The sequence below is a fragment of the Stylophora pistillata genome, chromosome 3 (genome assembly GCF_964205215.1).
Source record: "Stylophora pistillata chromosome 3, jaStyPist1.2, whole genome shotgun sequence".
In the NCBI taxonomy this organism is placed as follows: domain Eukaryota; kingdom Metazoa; phylum Cnidaria; class Anthozoa; order Scleractinia; family Pocilloporidae; genus Stylophora; species Stylophora pistillata.
This window is the reverse complement of record NC_142521.1, coordinates 47509381-47530066: the sequence shown is the minus strand read 5'-3', so window position 1 is coordinate 47530066 and position 20686 is coordinate 47509381. Positions and strand designations below refer to the sequence as shown.

General features: G+C 40.1%; 2 protein-coding genes across 2 annotated transcripts in view; both read left to right on the top strand.

The window, feature by feature from the left end:
• The window catches only part of LOC148736506 (uncharacterized), a 69754-nt gene that overhangs the window by 7640 nt on the left and 41428 nt on the right, over window positions 1-20686 (top strand). The window contains exon 2 of the mRNA XM_088754074.1: window positions 4328-4390. Coding sequence (XP_088610200.1) covers window positions 4331-4390 — 60 coding nt within the window. The 5' untranslated portion in view covers window positions 4328-4330. The remainder of the gene's footprint in view (window positions 1-4327; window positions 4391-20686) is intronic.
• On the top strand, window positions 340-19937 carry LOC111347427 (uncharacterized). The gene is made up of 4 exons (XM_088754076.1): window positions 340-410; window positions 15051-15113; window positions 16770-16835; window positions 19132-19937. The coding sequence occupies exons 2-4, from the start codon at window positions 15054-15056 to the stop codon at window positions 19429-19431; spliced, it is 426 nt and encodes a 141-aa protein (XP_088610202.1). The 5' UTR covers window positions 340-410; window positions 15051-15053; the 3' UTR covers window positions 19432-19937.

Sequence of the window (20686 nt, the reverse complement as noted above, 5' to 3'; positions counted from 1 at the left end):
TTGCTCGAACTTTGAGCCAGGAACACCGTCGTTTTGATTTAAAATACGAGCTTTAGAGACGTTTGAACTAGAGATGGGCGCATCATCGCCCACATTCCTTTACTCGAGATGCCTGTTTGTTTGTCCTAATCGCTCTGGGGGGGTCAAAATTTCGTGACGTCACCAACGCGCAGCGCCATTGTATTAATCCTTTAACTGCCGATTTCCCTTATGTAATTCCTGTTTGACTGCCGATTTCCCTTATGTAATTCCTGTTTAATTGACCGCTCCTAGCCCAAATTTGGTTTAAAGTTATTTTTACCTTTTCCTGTATTTTACTATAAGTTACAACCGTTTGCTGGTGAGTTCAGTTGATTCGTTGCCTTCCTGAGAGTGCCCTTATAGCGGATTCTAAGCTATACTAGCTTTTGGTATGTTTCAGTATTTTATGTTTGTTTGAGCCCTAAGCTTAGCATGTAGTTGTTTCCATTTGTATTTTTGTAGTGATTTTTCGGGTTAGAATTTGCTTAGTTTAGCCACATACTCCTTTTATCTTACTATTCCTTAATTTCTCTGCTATATAAACTACAATTGTTTTCGTTTTAGCAGCTGCAATATATTGCTTACCTGCTTCCAGTTCATTGTTGCTATGATTCCTGTGTTTTCAGAACCAAATTATGAGTTCATTACACTAGTAATTTCATTTTCCCCTTTCACTGTTTTATACTGTATTAGCTCAAGTTGTAATATTAAGCCTATAGCTCGTAGTCTTTGTTGAATTCATGCCTGGTGTATTTTTGATAGTTTCTGTCATACAATTTCCTGTTTTCAAGTACTTTGTTTGTTTCTTTTCTTTACTGAATTATTTCTTTCTGTAGGTTATCCTTTAGTGTTAAGTACTTTCTCCTAATTCATTTTAATCTTGTTACATCATTTAGCTCATTGGAGCTTTGTTTTCTTATTTATTGTTTAGTGTCACTCGTTCCCGTTTTTTTTTTTTTGTACCGTTGCATTTATTTGCTGTGTAATAAACTTGTAAATCTTCCCTCGGATCTTTTGTTCTTACGTCGACCGTTTTGGCCGTCTTACAAATACATCGCCTATGAAATATTTACGCAAAGGAACGTCACATACCTCTTTCAAAAGTAGATACCAATGCACTTGTAATCCTGCAAAGACTCTGCGTGGTTAAGTTAGCCGGTGGAAAGCCGCACGTCGAAAATCCGACTGCCTCTGACTTCATTTCGAATGGTTTCGAAATCGAAAACATGATGCTTTTCGACATTTCGACATTAAAAATCTCGTCGTGGTTTAATATTATAATATTGGTAAGAATTTAACCAGGATACGAGGCCAAGTCGCGCGATCGCCACAGGTTTTTTACAAAAACAATAACATCGTGTACTACGATCGCAAAGCGTGAACACTGATCGATCCACCAAGTGACGCAATACTGGAAATTCGATACGGTTGTTATTCAGGTCGTACGGTACATGAAAATTGCGATATCTTTTGTTACCGTTTTATGGCAAACCAAGCGAAAGAATCATACCTAAATAATCGAAAGAGAGGCCTTTTCGAATACGGTGCCTCGCAGGTATTGCCTCCTCTGTGAAAAGGAAGGATCTTAGAAAGACTACGTGATTAGAAATGTCGTTATAAGGAAACAGGCAGAAAAAGAGAAAACGCAGTATTTTATGACCATTACGCGCACAGCAAACTTCATTTCATTTCATGATTTTGATATTCATTGCCAACAGATGACCCCGCGTTAACTCGCACGCAATCGCGTATCTCTCGTGGATTCGTGGGCGCTAATCTGTGTAATTACATTGTGGTGTAATTAATGCGATGATATTCACCCAACACCTTCTTCCCCAAACCTCGGCATCAGTTTACGATGCCTGTTGAGAATTTTTTCTTGAGCAAAGCTCGTCATGTCAGGTGATTATCCGTCAGTTGTCAGGGTAAATTCGTTGCGAAAGCTTATTTACAACTAGTCTGAATTTCAGCCGTCTCTTCCCTTTACCCCAAGGGAAGGGACGTCTGAAATTCAGACTAATTTATAACGACTGAGGGACATAACACCGCAGTAAAGACACACACATACAGCATTTTAATTTTGGCCTCAGCTACCGGTTTGGAAATTATATTTTCGTCGGTCTCAAATTTGCAAAAGGAGCACGTTGAATTCATGGGGAAAACTAATACAACGTTTGAGGAACATGAAATAGGAAAGACTCGGCATACGTACATTTCAACCTCAGCCGTAACATTGGTTGTTCTTTTCTTTATGAGGTGCGGTTTTCCGCAAAATCGCTGTTGAGTGCTTTTCTTTGCTTTTAACATGGAGAGTTAGGAGATTAAGATTTTGGATCAAGTTGATGCCATGACAAATTGGAAATTCTAAAATCGCTATATATGAAATGCGGGGACTAACTTAAGTACAGCGGCAAAGTAAACAGAAAGAAATAAGTGAATAACGAAATGTTTGTCAACTTGCTAGTAGTGGTCCTGTAGCATGCAAGGTTACATTATTAGCATGGAATCTTTAGCTCACTTTTCGACCATAATAAGTCTTTTTAAATGGCTATAAAAGGGAAAATAAAAATTTGGGTCTTTATATTCCTGAAGACTCGAGCTCTTTCTGAAGATGTGTTATTTAATAAGGGAAGACCGACAATTTTGATCAAAACTTGCGTTGTAAAGATTAAAGTAACTGAAAGAACTCTAAAAACGGTCTCGAGGTTTTTTCGGTCTCACTTTGTGACTTTGCTTGAGTCACGGAGAAATTTAGAACGATGATCAGAATAATAACGCAAGCGTTCTACAAAAGCAGTACAAAATGAAATCCTGCGTTTATCAAATTTCCGCGGGTTGCAAAATTCATCAAATTTTGACGCTGCGATTCAAATCTTTCTCTCGCTGCACGATCCAAATTTCTCTATTTTCCATTCCTATATAAAGTTTCGCCTTAGAGTCGCTCAGTAAATGTTTATATTTGAACGTGATAATCTTTGTTTCCAAAGTTTTCTCCCGCTTACATCTGATAACAAATCTCTGAAGTTTTCTACCTCGGAACGATCAGCCAATAAACTTGTAGAGTTGCCACGGTTGTTGTTTTTCATCAGTACGTTAACAATTGAAACGACTAACAGTATTAAGGTTGTGCTTTAATTAACAAATGGTAAACACCACAGCGTACACTATTGAGTTATAGATGCACGCGGGAGGTTGCTAAGCACGAAAGAAGCGTAAGAGTCGCTCGAGGCGATAGCCGAGAGCGACTCTAGCTTTTTGAGTGTTTAGCAAACCTCCCAAGTGCATCCATAACTCAAAAGTGTACGTGTGGTGTTTACCATTTGTTTTATAACATAACATCGATACATCGTAGCTAAAGAGGTCCCTTTTATTTAACAAATCTTACGCGACCAGAAAAAACAAGCGCGCGCGGAAAAATAGTCTTTGCATTTGCTCACGTCAGCAGCGTACACCCATGGGCAAATGGGGGACGCTAAATTGACCAATCAGAGCGCGCGCTTTACTTTGGTTATATTAGAAATAAATGTTTTTAACTTCCAACAAGTTCTTAACATAGCAACTGCTTGTACAATGATTAGTACCTGGCAGTTCATTTGGATAGCAAATTCAACCTGAGTTCACCTGAGCTTCATTCAAGTTCTCTTTGCATTCTTGGCATGTATCTTTGAGTTCGCTAAACGGCCTATTCCGAAAACGGTGCTCAACATCTTTTAGTGTGTGTCTAACGCGAACAGCGTGTGCATCTTAAGCATTTTGAGCACCTCAGTTGGACAAAAGCAATCCACTACTCTCAACATGACCCTTGCACGGCGTTGCACTACCCGGCACTTCAAGCCACAGGCAACCCAAGCTCACTACTAGAAAAGCGGACGTGACTCTTACCGTGTTGCGCAACGTTTTATATTTATAAAGGTTTGTATGGGATGTTATCGGTTTGCCTTAAAAGAGAGAAAAAAATGTCTTGTTTTGAAATGAAATGGACTTACCTTATTGCCTTGTTGTTTTCTTGGTTGGTTCCTAGCATCTCAGGCCATTTTGAAGCGTTTTCGGCGAGTTAGCCCGTAGGGCGAGTGCAATTTGTGGTCTTTGAAAAAATTTACAAGTGTAAGTGCTAGTATGCAAAAATTCCAAGTGTTGTTGTTGTTCTGCTCTGTGACTCATCTCCCCTGAGGGGAGCTGGGGAAAGGCTAACATTCTAATGAGTTAGGGCTTGTAGCTGCCTAAAGAGCTGACCACTCCAGCACCAAGACCGCTTATTGTTGTCTAAGTAAAGATTCCAACGGTTTATTTTGCTATTTTCTTAAAGATTATGGACAAAAAATTTGCTGAACCTGTACAAGCTGAAGATGTGCCTGTGAAAAACGAAAAGGTCAGTAGAGGGGGGAGGTACCATTTAATTTATAAAATTTGGAAAAAGTGAGCTGGCAAAAAATGCCACGTGAGTCGGATTCCGCTGCTTTATTTCTTGAAAAGTGCTTACAGGAGTCATTCGCTTGTAGGTAGTAGCTCTTGTCCACTAATTTATGGCCTGGAACAGGTTGGACATATCACTTATTGAATGGGCTTGTGCAATTGTGGCTGTCTACGTAATTACCATACCGGTAGCAAATCGGTTCATTTGTATGGAACGCCATAACTGTCTTATAATACTTTTGGTCATGGTATTCGGTGCTTACATCCTTATATTACGTGCTTACATCCTTATATTCGGTGGTTAAATCATTATATTTGGTATTTACTTTGGTATTTATATTCGGCGCGTACTTCGTTATATTCGGTCCTTACTTTATTATATTCGGTGTTTACTTTCTTATATTCGGTGCTTAAATCATTATATTCGGTGTTTACTTCATAATATTCGGTACGTACTCCGTTATATTCGGTGCTCACTTTATTATATTCGGTGCATACTTCGTTATATTCGGTGCTCATTTTATTATACTGGGTGGCTCATTCGTTCAGTATTCACTTCATTATATTCCGTGTTCACTAAATTATATTCGCTGTGCACTTCATTATATTCGTTGTTTATTTCATTATACTCGGTGATTAAATCATCCAGTTCGGTGCTTCCGACAACTGGTGAGCACTTCATTATCTTCGGTCCTACCAACTATATACGCGGAGGTAAAATCATTACCTTCGGTGCAAACTTTGTTATGATCGTCACCAGGCTCCCAAAAACATTGTTCGCGGTGATAACCCCACAATGCAATTCTGCAATTTCCCGCGTATTTTCAAAGTATTATGAAAATGGCGGAAAAGACTGCAATGGACTCCATTCTAAGGCGACAAAACTCAAGTAATCTAACAGAAGTATTTGAAAAGGAGAAAATCACACCTGATGTAGTTCCTCTGTTATCGGCAAGCGAAACGAAGCAGCTGGGTGTAAGTAATAGTTCTGACATGATGAGTTTGCGAATGGAATGTTCAATCCACGGAAAACGGAAGCCTCAAAGAAATCGTTTAGGATCTGGAGCTCCAGAATTCAACATACCAAAATCAATACTAGAAAATCATCTAGAGGAGGGTTTCAAGATAAAAGAAATCGCCAGTATGTTGTCTGTCTCGGAGAGCACAAATTATCGCAGAATGCAAAGCTACAGACTCGGCTCTCAGGATTTCAGTGATGTTTCGGATGAAGAGCTCCATCACCACATATCAGAACTGTCAAAGGATTTTCCCTTTTGTGGGGAAGGAATGCTTAAATTTCTTCTGCAAGAAAGAGGCATTAAAGTGCAAAGAATGCAACCTCGAGAGTTATTGAGAGACTATGGAGGGATGTCTACCAGAGTGTTCTTACACTTTACTACAAGTTATTCTACTTCATGGAGGATGAGGGGATATTGGACCCATTGGATGATGTTCATTTGGTTGCTCTCCATCATGTTTACCGGCCAAAATTCAAGAGAAGTTAGACATTTGGAACAAAGCTTGGTCACAGCACAGAATGCGAACTACGTGGTCGTCACCAATAAGAACCTAGATAGCAGGTCAACTTCAAAACCCAGTAGGAATAGAATTGCGAAGTGATCTCATCCCTCACTATGGGGTTGAAGGATTTATTACTGAAGGTGGTGACAATGGTTCTGGGAGGCCTATCTTTGACGCCCTCTCATTTCAGTGTTGCAATGACTGTACACAGCAACTGAACCATGAAATTCCGTGGACGTGGACATCATCTAACTTTGGAATTGAAGTACACTTGAAAGCTCTTCATATCGTCAGGCAGTCAGTGGTCTCTGAAAGGAATGCATATGATCACTTCCAGAAATTTAAATCAAGTCTGTGAGGAGGAAACCATATGACTAAGGCAGCGCGAAGAGCTATTAATAGTGTAACCTTGATACAGTATTTTATCAGGAATACATGTTCCTGTGCAGAGTTGTTGTGAACTAGAAAGCATGACCTCAATAAAAGTACTGTATTTAAAAACCGCTTTGAAGGGTTAATAATCAATATCCACTCTTTACCCAATTTTTATTGATGCGTTGAGTTGCAGCGGTTTGTAAGATATCAAAAAGGAGTTCATGACAGGTCATTTACACTAGATGTCACTATAAAGGAAAGAGCCCATGTAACAACAAAAGTTGCGTTTGAGTGCCAGCTTCTAGTAGGACCCTTCTGCATGGCCAACTTAAACTAGGGTTTTTTTAATGAATGACATTAAGTATTTTTAAAAAAATCCACTTTATTTTGATGATAACATTATTTGTATTGTAGCACTCTCTGAAGTAACTTCAAAATTTGAACTTTGTCTGACTTTGTCGAGATGAAATGAACTTTGTGTCCTTTAAACTGCAAGTAGGGGACCCACCTACACTCACAAGAAGAAGCAAGTTAAAAGGCATGCTACAACAGTAAGATACAGTGACTTTCAGTCATTGGTACAAATATTTCTTGAACTGAAGTTAAAGCATAAATTTCCAAACAGAAATATTTCAAAGGGTCTGAACAGGGTATTTCTTGTTCTTACTTGAAATAAATTATTGTGATTCTTGGAATGGCAGTCATGGTTAAACAATCATCGGGTAAACAATAATAGCAACAACATGTTAGGGAAGTGATAACAATAATTTTCAGGTTTCAACCACGTAATCATTCAAGGTCAAAAATAATGTCTTCCCTTGACAAATGAGAACAGTATGATAAAACAAGCCAGAAATTACAAGAATGTTACACATTGCCAAAATAGCTATTTAGAAATGCACAGTCTTATAAATCAAATAGCTTCTCGTCAGGTGGAATACTGATCTCAAGTGTCAGTGATGGCAATATGATGGCATTAATACATGTGTTAGCTATTGGCAGAAAGGACTGTACTGCTGCAGTAAAGAGCAACGAGGGATGCAATTTAAATCCCAAGAAGGGTTCTTCCTCTGACCCTGTTGCAAACCACAAAACATGGGCCAGAGTTACTCTCTTTCTCCTTCCACCTGTTAAAGCAAGCAAAATGAAAAGAACCAATTCACTTTTAATTAAAAAGTTTGTAGCTGAAAAAAAAATTTAAAACACAAACGAGGAGAGAAAAAAAAAACCTTACACAAACATTTTAGTTGTATGTATTATGTTCAAAATACATACATGCATATGTACAGTGCATGTAAACCCTTTGAGATAATAGATGTAATCGAAGATAACCAACCCCATATCATCTCTCATGTAGAGATTGTAAGATAAATTTTACAAAACATTTTTCCCTTACTTAGAGGATAAGACGACCCTTTCCCTCACCGATGCAAAGGTTAGAAAATATTTACCAAAAGAGCAATAAGATAGCATATCAAAACCAACCATCATTGTAGGTTCTATTTCTAACGAGAGACGACAAACAATTCCGCAAGTAACAGATTTTAGCTGATAATACATATATCTTATTAACCAAGCGCGAGGGCCATACTGGGAGAATATTGGCCCAAGGTCTTGACAGTACGGACCTCGCTGCGCTCGGTCCATACAAAAAAGACCGAGGGCCGATGTTCTTCCAGTACGGTCCTGAGCAAGCTTGGTTAATAAGAGATTTATTATACGACTGAAGTTAAAAGGGACACAAGTGTGGTATCATTCCGGACCATTCAGGACAGTGCCCGGTCCAATACTTAGAGAATATTGGACCGGAAATAGAGCATTTTGATTGGTTGAGTTTAGTTATTGGCCCTCTGACTGCCCGAGTCGTGTAATAATAATTATTATTCTGCAACAGTTTCTCCATACAACCATTTTTTGTCATCCTGATGCCTTCCATTTTTTCGCGCTCAACAAAGCTGTGCAATTGGGAGCCTGGTGACGATCATAACGAAGTTTGCACCGAAGATAATGATTTTACCACCGCGTATAATGTTGGTAGGACCGAAGATAATGAAGTGCTCACCAGTTGTCGGAAGCACCGAACTGGATGATTTAATCACCGAGTATAATGAAATAAACACCGAATATAATGAAGTGCACAGCGAATATAATTTAGTGAACACGGAATATAATGAAGTGAATACTGAACGAATAAGCCACCCAGTATAATAAAATGAGCACCGAATATAACGAAGTATGCACCGAATATAATAAAGTAAGCACCGAATATAACGGAGTACGCACCGAATATACTGAAGTAAACACCGAATATAATGCTTTAAGTACCGAATATAAGAAAGTAAACACCGAATATAATAAAATAAGCACCGAATATTATGAAGTTGTTGTGTATTCATTTAGTGGAGACACACACTCCTCAATTGCTTACTACTATTCTATCTTTATTCGTTGATCAAGTATCTTATAAGCTGGTAGAATAGTCTTACTTAGTAACAGTACTTTCACATCACTCAGTAATCTTACAGTAATATCACTAACACTAGTACAAGTACTTTTACTGTGTTCTCAATACACTACATCCTTCCCGGGCGATGTTCAAAGAATCATAAGAAATTTAATTAAAGCAATCACAAGTTTGAAATCAGAGTATGGTTAATTCAATAGTAAACGAAATTATCACAATCCCTCGTTGACTTAACTACCCTTCCAGACCTTGTGGTGATAACCTGGTCACTCTGGGAGTTTTGCTCCACAACCTTACTAGAGGGCTCGGTAATAGTTTTCGCTGAAGGATCATTAGACTCCTTGGACTTAACACTAGTGTCTACGTCTATGTCATTACTAATATGCTTACTGGGCGCATGTTTTAGAAACTTTGCATTGCGTGTTGAAGTGTTGCCCGTGTCCACATTGACTAGACTAAATGTGTCTCCCGCTTTGGTCTCAATAATTACGTGTTTTGCCGGAGAGAAAGTTGAATCTAGTTTGTTTGGCTTCATATTGGCACAAAATACGATGTCACCGATTTTGAAATCATGCGGTGCTCCATGTTGCTTGCTATCATGATAGCCTTTCAAACGTGCTTGATACAAATCGCATTTTGACCGATGTTCGCGGTCGAGTGCAGATAATGCGCTATCTGAATTGAACTCTATGTACGGTAGTTTTGTTCGAAGTTCGCGATTGATCAAAAGCTTACTAGCTGACTTTCCACTAATTTGATGCGGACTTGCTCTGTACAGCATGAGAATCTTAGGCAATTCCATTTGCCAGGATTTTCCTTCGCTGATGGCTGCTGGAAAGTTCTTCTTTAAGTATCGGTGAAATCTCTCTAATTTTCCGTTGCTTCGCGCATAATATGGAGAAACACGAATGTGTTTTATTCCACACGATTTTAGAAATGCTTCAAATTCCGCGCTGACAAACTGTTTTCCGTTGTCAGAAACGATTTCTTCTGGAAACCCAAATCTGGCGAATATATCTTTCAACGCTTTGATTACTTCGCGTGAAGTGACCTCTTGTAAAATGAACGCTTCCGGATATGATGAATAATAATCAATGAAAGTCAAAATAGATTTTCCATCGATTGGACCAACGAGATCTACTGCACCTTTTACCCAAGGACCACGAGGTAAAGGTGTTGGTTGGAGCGGCGTGTACTTATTAAGAGGCTGATTAACTACGCACGCTTGACAATTTTTCACCGTAGTTTCTGTTGCATCATCCATACCGGGCCAAAAAAAACGAGTACGAAGAAACTGTTTAGTTTTGACGATTCCTTGGTGAGTCTCGTGTGCTAATTTCAGAATTTTTTTTCGCAATGACTGTGGCACTACAATTCGGTTTCCTCGGAGAACAATTCTTTCGTGATTAGACAATTCGTCTTTTATTGCGCCATACGGTTTGAGATCACCCGTCAACGACCATTTTCCGCTTTGAACTTGAACAAGTAATTGGGACAGCGTGATGTCTTTGCTAGTTTCGGATCGTATGTCAGCGAGGGTGACAGCCTGAAGGTCTGACACATTTGATGTGAAAACAAATCTTATGTAGTCTTCACAAACGAAACCAGAATCCGAGAAATCGTCTTGCTTAGACGGCAAACGCGACAACGAATCTGCTGTGTTGGCGTTGCCTGCGATATGCTGAATACGAAAGGTATACTGGTGCAATCTCCAAGCTAAACGCTGAACGCGCGGGAAAAACGTTTGCTCGAGTGCGGATTTAGCATAGTAGAGAGAGGCTTGTTGTCGGTTAGCAAGGTGAATTCTAAGCCAAACGGATAATCGTGCAAACGCTCAACAGCCCAAACGCAACGTAGCGCTTCGCGCTCAATCTGCGAATATTTCCTTTCCGTCGATGTAAGTGATCGACTGATATACGCGATCGGTTTACGCTCACCAGTTCCTTGATCTTGCAGTAGAATTGCCCCTAAACCGACCGGACTGGCATCAGAGACAACATAGGTTGGAGCGTCTAAACGAAAACAAGCCAAGGCTGATGCGCCAGATAATGCTTCTTTCAAGGCTTCGAATGCCTTTACTTGCTCATTCCCCCACGACCACTTCTGTTCTTTCCGAGGTAGTTTTCGAAGTGGTTCGACTATGTTCGCATAATTTGGGATAAACTTAGAAACATAGCCACAAGTTCCGAGAAACGATCGAAGATCGGATACGTTGTCGGGAGAAGGTGTAGCCTTGATAGCTTCTGTTTTCGCCGGATCAGGTTCGATTCCTTTTTCAGAGACAACATGGCCTAAAATCGAAATTTGCTTTACCCCAAATTCACACTTGCTACGATTGAGCTTGAGGTTGTGCTTACGGCATCGATTGAAAACTTTGCGGATCCGCTGAGCGAGTTCAGCCATTGTCTTGCCATAGATAATGACATCATCGACCGAAATGCGGACACCCTGGACGCCAAACAAAATTTTATCCATCATTCTCTGGAACGCTTCGCTCGCGTCGCTGAGACCGAAAGGAGTTCGCTTAAATCGGTAACAAGCACGAGGCGTAATAAACGTGTTGACATAACGCGACTCTTCAGCTAGCGGTAATTGAAAAAACCCACTTTTGGCGTCGATCTTAGCGAAGTATTTAGAACCATGCAAAGCATGCAAGGTATCCTCGATATTAGGTAGAACATATCGTTCTCTAATAACGGCCTTATTGACCTCTCTGAGATCGCAACATACTCGAAGGTCACCCGACTTTTTGGGAACAATAACTGAATTTGAGACCCAGGGACTTGCTTCTGTCACTTCTTCAATTATATCTCCTTCTAGCATCCTGTCAAGATCATTGTTAACTGCTTCTATTTGACTTACGGGTTTGACCTCAGGGTCAATAGCTATTTTGTGTTCAAAATTTGTAACCTTTCCTAATCCTTGAAAAACGTCATCGTACTCTAGGAGTAAGGAATCAAGCTCACTAGTCTGACCGACTGAGTTTACTTGGGTAAGGATTTCTAGCTTGAAACTAGAATCTCTTCCTAGTAATGATTCTGCCTTACCCTCTATTACGTACACTTTTGAGTTAATGGCCTTGTGGCCAATACTTATGACAGCGTTAAAATAACCCTTACAGATTAACGCTTCGTCTTGTCCGTACGCGGTGAAACGCTTTCGAGTTTCATTCAGTTCACAGTTCTTGAATTGCGTTTTACGTAAATGGGAGGAAATTATATCGTACTTACAGCCTGTGTCCACGATCATTTTGGTTTTTCGTTTGTTTATCGTAGCTGTGATGGAGTTGTCTACATTGTTCATGAAGAGTACTGGCTCTTCGCTATCCTCACCTGAACTGTCTGCAAGCCAGTTAGCAGTCTTGTTGGATGAGAGGCTACGAACCTTCATTTGTTGAGGTTTCTTCCCTTTCCATTTCTTTCCTTTCATCTGTGCCGTTTTAGGCTTGGAGCGACAAACTCGTTGTAGGTGTCCCACCTTTTTGCAGTTGTTGCAAGTGGATTTAAGCGCACCGCATTCACTTGGGCTATGTCCATCCGTGCCACCACATCTGTAGCAGTTGAAGCGCTTCACTGGTGGTCTGCTAGAGGTACCCACGCGGTCAATGGTGTTTGGGTTCTCTTTGGAGCCTTGAGAAAGTAGTCGCGCTTCTTGAACGGCCGTCTCTGCGTTACGAGCTATCGTTACCGTCTTGGCAAGCTGCAGGTCTTCTTGCTGGAGAAGCCTTTGCTTTAGAGTATGGGAGGAGCATTTTTCGACGATTTGGTCCCTTATCATCTCCTCCTCCAAGTCGCCGAAGTCGCAAGACTTTGCCAACTGTCTCAAGCTTGTTAGATAAGCGTCGATGGACTCATCTGCCTTTTGTGCTCGCGATCTGAATTTGTATCGTTCTGCAACTACGTTGCGTTTCGGAGCGAAATATTCGTTCAGGGCGGTCTTCGCTTCCTCAAGAGTTTTGTGTTCACCTGGGAGAGTGTGGAAGATGCGTTGAACTGAAGGGCCAAGGCAGTGTAGCATTGTCGCTCTCTGAACGGGATCTGCCTTTTTCTGCGAGTCTGATGCAATGGCGTAGATTTCAAATGCACTGACCCAGTTTTTCCACTCGCTGTAAAGATCTGCAACATCGATATTGAACAGTGCGGGTGCAGGTAACAATCGTTCCATCTCTCGTGGACTCTCTGCCGGTTCTGGCTGTTCGTTTTCTTCTGCCGTTTCTGGCGGTTCGATTTCTTCTACCTGTTCAGTAGTTCGGATCTCTTCCTCGTCGCGAATGTGTTGTGTATTCATTTAGTGGAGACACACACTCCTCAATTGCTTACTACTATTCTATCTTTATTCGTTGATTAAGTATCTTATAAGCTGGTAGAATAGTCTTACTTAGTAACAGTACTTTCACATCACTCAGTAATCTTACAGTAATATCACTAACACTAGTACAAGTACTTTTACTGTGTTCTCAATACACTACAGAAGTAAACACCGAATATAATGCTTTAAGCACCGAATATAAGAAAGTAAACACCGAATATAATAAAGTAAGCACCGAATATATATATATATCTTATTAGGCGTTTTGTTGTGTAGTATCGCTGAGTATTTTTACGAGTTGTGTCGTATTTTGACGAGCCCGTAGGGCGAGTCAAAATACAAATAACGAGCGAATTTTTCGGCTGGAAAACAAAGCCAACTTTCTTCAAACTTGTCGCGTAGCTGATTCTCATCGATGTTTGTAGTTCGTCTAGGTTTAGCTGCAAATTATTTCTCTTCTTGAGGAGACCATGACACTGCCTACAAATATACTTGGATAAAGCGTGCACATGGAAATCCAAATTTGCGAGCGCGACGTTTACATCGAAGACTGTCTTCTTCTTGCTCTGGACCAGAAATCACTCGTACTCCCCTCTACTAGCTATGTTTTCAATTTCTTTAAAACACAATGTACACTTGAAAAGGGTCATTGACTTCCAAATAAACTCGAAATAATTAGATAATTACGAGGTCTTTGTCTGCGCAAGGACACGTGTGCAGCGTTTCTTTCGCAGAAAATATAATATATTTACATAACTTGCATAACTTTCTGTGACGTCACAGAACACGATTTGTGCCAGCCTTTCGTAGACGTTTCCTCCCCGTTTTTCTTAGGGGGTGGGTACGGCTACACGTAGGCTGTGATGATCTTTGTTTCCAAGGTTTTCTCCCGCTTACATCTGATAACAAATCTCTGAAGTTTTCTGCCTCGGAACGATCAGCTAATAAACTTCAAGAGTTGCCGTGGTTGTTGTTTTTCATCAGTACGTTAACATTTAAAGCAACTAACAGTATTAAGGTTGTGCTTTAAATAAATATTTTTAACTTCACACAAGTTCTTAACAAGTCACCTGCTTGTACAATGATTAGTACTTGGCGGTTCACTTGGATAGCAAATTCAACCTGAGTTCACCTAAGCTTCATTCAAGTTCTCTATGCATTCTTGGCAGGTATCTTTGAGTTCGCTAAACGGCCTATTCCGAAAACGGTGCTCAACATCTTTTAGTGTGGGTCTAACGCGAATTGCGTGTGCATCTGTAAGCATTTTGAGCACCTAAGTTGGACAAAAACGATCCAGACTACTCTCAACATGACCCTTGACTGCGTTGCACTACCCGGCACTTCAAGCCTGAATACACGCGATGCCAAAACTCAACCTCGTTCTCGGCACATGTCCGCCACATTGCTTTACGGCAATTAAAAACTGCAACGTAGCGCCTATTGTGCATTTTCCTGCTCAGGAAAAACTAAACAGAGTTTAAAATCGTGGCCCTTTACGGCCAGAATAGCAAGAAAGTGCATCTAAAGTTTTACGGCAACACTATGCAGAAGAGAGTGCATTTGGTGTGGAAAATTAGTTTAGCCTGATCGTGATTCGCGTGCTTTGCTTCTGCACGATATGAAAAGCTGCTTAAATATTTTTTCGCGGAATGCAATTTTCACGCCCTAAAGCCACGTGCAATTATGTTGGTCTTTGAAAAAACAAACTGCACGCGCTTTTTTATTCCAAATTACACTCGAAAATCACGTGATCATGAGATGTGTGCAAAATTCCAAGTGTTGTTGTACTGCTCTGTGGCTCATCTCTCCGGAGGGAGAACGTGGGAAAGGCTAACATTCTAATGAGTTAGGGCTTGTAGCTGCTTAAAGAGCTGACCACTCCAACACCAAGAACGGCATTGTTGTCTAAGTAAAGATTCCAACGGTTTATTTTGCTGTTTTTTTGAAGATTATGGACAAAACATTTGCTGAACCTGTGCAAGCTGAAGATGTGACTGTGAAAAATGAAAAGGTCAGTGGAAGGGGAGGTACCATTTAATTCATAAAATTTTGAAAAAGTGAGCTGGCAAAAAATGCCACGTGAGTCGGATTCCGCTGCTTTATTTTTTGACAAGTGCTTACAGGAGTCATTCGCTTGTAGGCAGTAGCTCTTGTCCGCTAATTTAGAGCCTGGAACAGGTTGGACATATCACTGATTGAATGGGCTTGTGCCATTATGGCTGTCTACGTAATTACCATTCCGGTAGCAAATCGGCTCTTTTGGTCCGAGTAGGATTTATGATTTGATTTATGATTTATAAGCCGATTCGCCGACAGGCAGGGACACCGCAACAGCTTGCGCCAATCACTGCGGGCCCAGTAAACCCACCCATCCCACCCAGGGGAGGACATCCATCACACAGTGATCTCGTGTGTGGGAAATTAACGGTTTATTTTGTGTTTGTGCAGACTTTTTCAACAGAGAAGTTCGTGAGGGTTAGGAAATCAGCGAAATCAGATGTGAATTCGGGAGGAAAACTAATACAACGTTTAACGAACATAGAATAGAAAAGAGGTTGATAGTTTCGAAAGAAACTGTTTGGGGCTGCGTCGGTGGGGGTAACGAAATAATTTGGATATATCAACAAAGTTGAAATGGTAAATTGGCCAGCGTAACGATTATAAAAGCTGACGTTTCGAGCGTTAGCCCTTCGTCGGAGCGAATAGAGGAATTGTGGGTTGTGTGTGCTTTTAAAGGCAGAAAATGGAGCTACGTTATTGGTGGGAAGATGGCAACGAGAAAAACAAGAATAAATTAGTGGAATGAAAAGCGTTCGTTGATCCCTGTGGGATTTAGACTGCCGGTTTGAAAGATGAGCTTTTGTTCAAGATTCTTACGGCTTTCCGTGCTACCTAAGTGTAAGTGTAAGTGTGAGTCCTTACACTTAGATAGCACGGAAAGCCGTAAAAATCTTGAACAAAAGCTCATCTTTCAAACCGGCAGTCTAAATCCCACAAGGATCAACGAACGCTTTTCATTCCACTAATTTATTCTTGTTTTTCTCGTTGCCATGTTCCCACCAATAACGTAGCTCCATTTTCTGCCTTTAAAAGCACACACAACCCACAATTCCTCTATTCGCTCCGACGAAGGGCTAACGCTCGAAACGTCAGCTTTTGTAAGCGTTACGGTGGCCAATTTACCATTTCAACTTTGTTGATATATCCAAATTATATAGAATAGAAAAGACTCGGCAAACGCGTGCATCTCTACCTCAGCAGCAACATTGGTTGTTATTTTCAATAAACAGGAAAGCGCATCTAAAGATTTACGGCAACACAATGCAGAAAAGAGTTCATTCGCTGCAGAAAAGTTAGTTAGGTCGTGATTCGTTTGCTTTGAGTCTGCATGATATGAAAAGCTGCTTTAATATTTTTATCGAACTGCACGCGCTTTTTTATTCCAAATTGCCCTCGAAATCACGTGATCGTGAAGTCTGTGCAAAATGCCAAGTGTTGATCCTTCGCTGTGTGGCTCATTCCTTCTGAGCGGGAGCCTGGGAAGGGCTAATATGCTAACGAGCTAGGACTTGTAGCTGCCTAAAGAGCTAACCACTTTAGCACCAAGACCGGCTATTGTAGTCTAGGTGAAGAACGCAACAGTTCATTTTTCCTTCTTTTTTTATAGATTACAGATGATACATCTGACAAAGAATTTGTTTTCGTCCTTGATGACACGGAGGTATACACGGAGGTATACGATAGGTGGATGGGGGTAGAAAGAAGATACAAGTTTTATTCTTAAAACTGGAATGAGCGAGCTGACAAAAAATGGCACATGGGTTGAATTCTGCTGCCATATTTCTTGACAAGTGCTTATAGTAATCATCTGCTTGAAGTCGGTAGCTTTTGTCCGCTGACTTTTTGCCTGGAACAGGCTGAACATGTTACTGGTGTAAATGGCTTGTGGTTGTATACGGGACGTATCATTCCGGTAGAAAATTGGCTTTTTCGGTCCACGTAGAGATGTTAATTAATAGTTTATTTTGTGTTTTGGCAGACTTTTTGCAAGAAATTCGTGAGGATTAAGAAATCAGCGAAATCCATAATAAAGTTAACACTAATATAACGTTTAAGGAACATAGAGTAGAAAAGACTCGGCATACGTGCATTTCAACCTCAAGAGCTAACCCATTCCAGCGCCAAGACCGGCTATCGTACGTAGTCTAAGTAAAGATCGCAACAGTTCATTTTGCTTTTTTTATTTTAATATAGAATAAGTCAACTTTACGTACCGACCGTGTAAATTGAACTTTAATCGTCTTTAAACAACTTTAAACACTAGGGTAAAGTTGGTCATACAACTTTAAGCAAATTTACGCCACATTTACGTTTTCGTAAAGCTGCATTTTTGTATATTTGTAGCATTAAGTTCTTATTAAGTGTTTTTCTCTAAAATGTACTTCACCAAACTTTGAATGGAATAAACATTTGGAATTTTACAGTACCAATTTGGGTCCTGTGTTATGTGTTATCAAGGGATTTATCTGTGCTGTACAAATCCTCACATAAAAAAAAAAAAAAAAAAAGGAACCCTACTGAGCACAGATAAATCCCTTGATAACACAAAACACAGGACCCAAATTGGTACTGTAAAATTCCAAATGTTTATTCCATTCAAAGTTTGGTGAAGTACATTTTAGAGAAAAACACTTAATAAGAACTTAATGATACAAATATACAAAAATGCAGCTTTACGAAAACGTAAATATGGCGTAAATTTGCTTAAAGTTGTAGGACCAACTTTACCCTATTATTTAATAGAGTTCCTTCTTTTTTTTATTATTATTATTTTTTTATTTGAGGATTTGTACTAAGTACAGGAGCAGAAACAATAGGACATAGGTCCCCTACGAGGTTTAAGCTCCAATAAACCCACCCATCCCACCCCAGGGGAGGACATCCACCACACAGTAATCTCGTGCGTGGGAAATTAACGTCTCCTACCCCTAACCCTGCAGGAGACGGGACCTCCATTTATTCGTCCCTATCTGAGAAGACTAGAATATCTAACCATTTCTTGATGTTATAGAAAGGTAGCATATTCTTCTCAATTATTTTAAGACCTTGAGTGTTGGTCCGGCCGGGGCTCGAACCCTCGACCTCCCGCACAACAGTCCAGCGCTCTATCCATTGAGCTAACCGGGAGGTGGTTAAAAACCGGGAGGCGGTTAAAAACCGGTTAAAAACCAGCAGGCAGTTTCTTACTGAGAAGTGTCCAGAATATTTAGAAGTATTTTTAGGGCCACTAGTTACTCAGTTGAAGCACTGTCCCGTGTTACCCTCGTAAAATAGAGTTGATTGATTAAAATTTCAGGTTTTTATTTAACTTCCCTGGCTGGTTTTTACAGGTAAGATCATTCCTATCAAAGCAAAAGGGAACGATCAAAAGGTTCTAGAACCAGCGACAAAACATAATCTGAGAAATAGGCAAATTTATTTATTTGCTCAGCTTCGCCTAACTAGAATACAATCCGGATATTATGTTTACTAATAACAAAGTCCCAGTTCAGACCATATTTTTAAAAATGAAAACTGTTGCAAGCTTTTAACCCAAACTAGGCTTAGACTGTTTTGGTGATGTTTCATCATCGTGCTCGCACAAATAATTATTTGTGCTTAACTTTTAAAACTCCTACATCTCAAGGAATTATGTCATTTTATACGCTCGATCCATTTGGGCTAAACAATAAACAACTTTACGTTTCATTTACACTAGGTGTAAATAACCGTTAAGTCGACCAACAAACTATACGCAAGGTTTATACTGGCTTTACGCTACTTTCGCGTAAGGCTTACTTTACTTACCCTTACGTAGTACGTAAAATATAAAGTTAACGTAAAGCTTCGTACAAAACTTTACGCAGATTTACGCAACATTTAACCCTTCGTAAATCTTAATTTTCATGCTGTGATTGTACCATTCCGGTAGCAAACCGGCTCTTTTGGTCCATATAGAGATGTTAACAGTTTATTTTGTGCTCTGGCAGCTTTGTTGTATGATGGAAGCACGTGAGGAAGCACGTGAGGATTACGAGGTCGCAAAAGTAGAGGAATGGTGCACCTTCGTAAACGACACCAAGTATACAGTGATGATAACTGATAAGGATGGAACACGACCCTTGAAACCTGGAAAATCAACAATAAACCTCGACATCCCTGGCTTTGAGCTGATTCTTGTCCTGAAGCTACCGAAGAAAGACGCGAAGATCGTATTTCCCTCGAGTGGATTTAATAACTCCAGGCAGAAAATTAGTCAGATCTTTGCAAATGAAATCAATCAGAATTAACTCAAGCAGTGGTGAACTGTGGTCAGTGCGTGTCAAAGAAATATTTCCATGACTTCTTCTACTTACGAATCAGTAGAAGACGAGTTTCTCTATCTTGATTTATTAACCTTAAATGGTAAATAATGCTGGAATGGAACAATCTCTTAGTTAATTCAAGAACGAACTTTTCCAAACTAGTTGAGGAGACGCTCTATAATTATAAGACTTGGTTTTTATGCATCCATGCGGATGTGTGTGTGCTTTTCTTTTTTTAAACAATTTGCCTAACTTGAAAGAAAACAAATTAGATATTGATTGTAATTCCAGATTGTGTATCATGTATGCGAATTAGTTTACCAAAAACAGAGTGATCGTTTCTTGCTTTGGCAATGCGTTTTCAAAGTTGTCTTTTAATTTGATGAGTGCTTGTCAACTTACGACTCATTTAATATAAATAGGTCACCATTGGCTTTCAACTGTCCAACTGTTATGTACGGGGTTAGATATTGCACTTAAGATTCACTGAGTGTTGGTCTACAGAGTTTTAATTTCTAATCTCGTTGAGTTTCGTTTTTCCATTTCTCGAGTCGGCACATTTGCGAAACTACCGTCGCAATGTTCTTTTAAGCTATTGACCTCTAAGAGTGACCAGCATCTAGTTTCTCCTTGCAACATCACCTCTGAATCACGCATTAAGGTCAGGAGAATGAAGGAAATGATCACCAACTGAAGAACCTCTTGATATTTAAACAAATTCTCCTTGTCAGCATCTTAGCAGTGTAAGAGAATTAGAAACGGCGTGGAGTGATATCAGGCTGTTAGGAGTCAAGCTATGGAACTTAGTTTACAGCCAGATCTCAGACAAATAGGATTCATCAGCAGTTGCAATTACTCGAGTTTTCCGTTTTTATTTCAACCCTGCGATCAGTGCGAGCTTTTAAGACCAGGCATAGCTAAAGTCGTTTCGTGTGGTCTCAGGTTCAACACAAGAGCACGTTGACGCTTAGTTGCTAGCAGCGGACGCGAAAACGCTTCTAAAGCTTTCACTGCATTATCTTGCTCCTTCCCAAAGTATTAACTCTGGAGATACATCTATATCTGAATTGTGCTGTTAATCCATAAAAACGATAACAAACGAATTGTGTCTGTTAATCGGCACCAGGCCCCGGTTGTTCGAGGGGTAGATAACGCTATTCACTGGAAAATCTCTATCCGGTGAATACGGTAGTAGGTGTTATATATAGTAGGTGTTATAAGCACTTAACCCACCCCATTA

Bases quoted from the DNA above. Each gene is read 5' to 3' on its own strand.
- LOC111347427 (XM_088754076.1), top strand. From the start codon at position 15,054: ATGGACAAAACATTTGCTGAACCTGTGCAAGCTGAAGATGTGACTGTG. The intron at 15,114-16,769 runs GTCAGTGGAAGG...CTTTTTTTATAG, and splicing joins TGACTGTGAAAAATGAAAAG to ATTACAGATGATACATCTGA. The intron at 16,836-19,131 runs GTATACGATAGG...GTGCTCTGGCAG, and splicing joins ACACGGAGGTATACACGGAG to CTTTGTTGTATGATGGAAGC.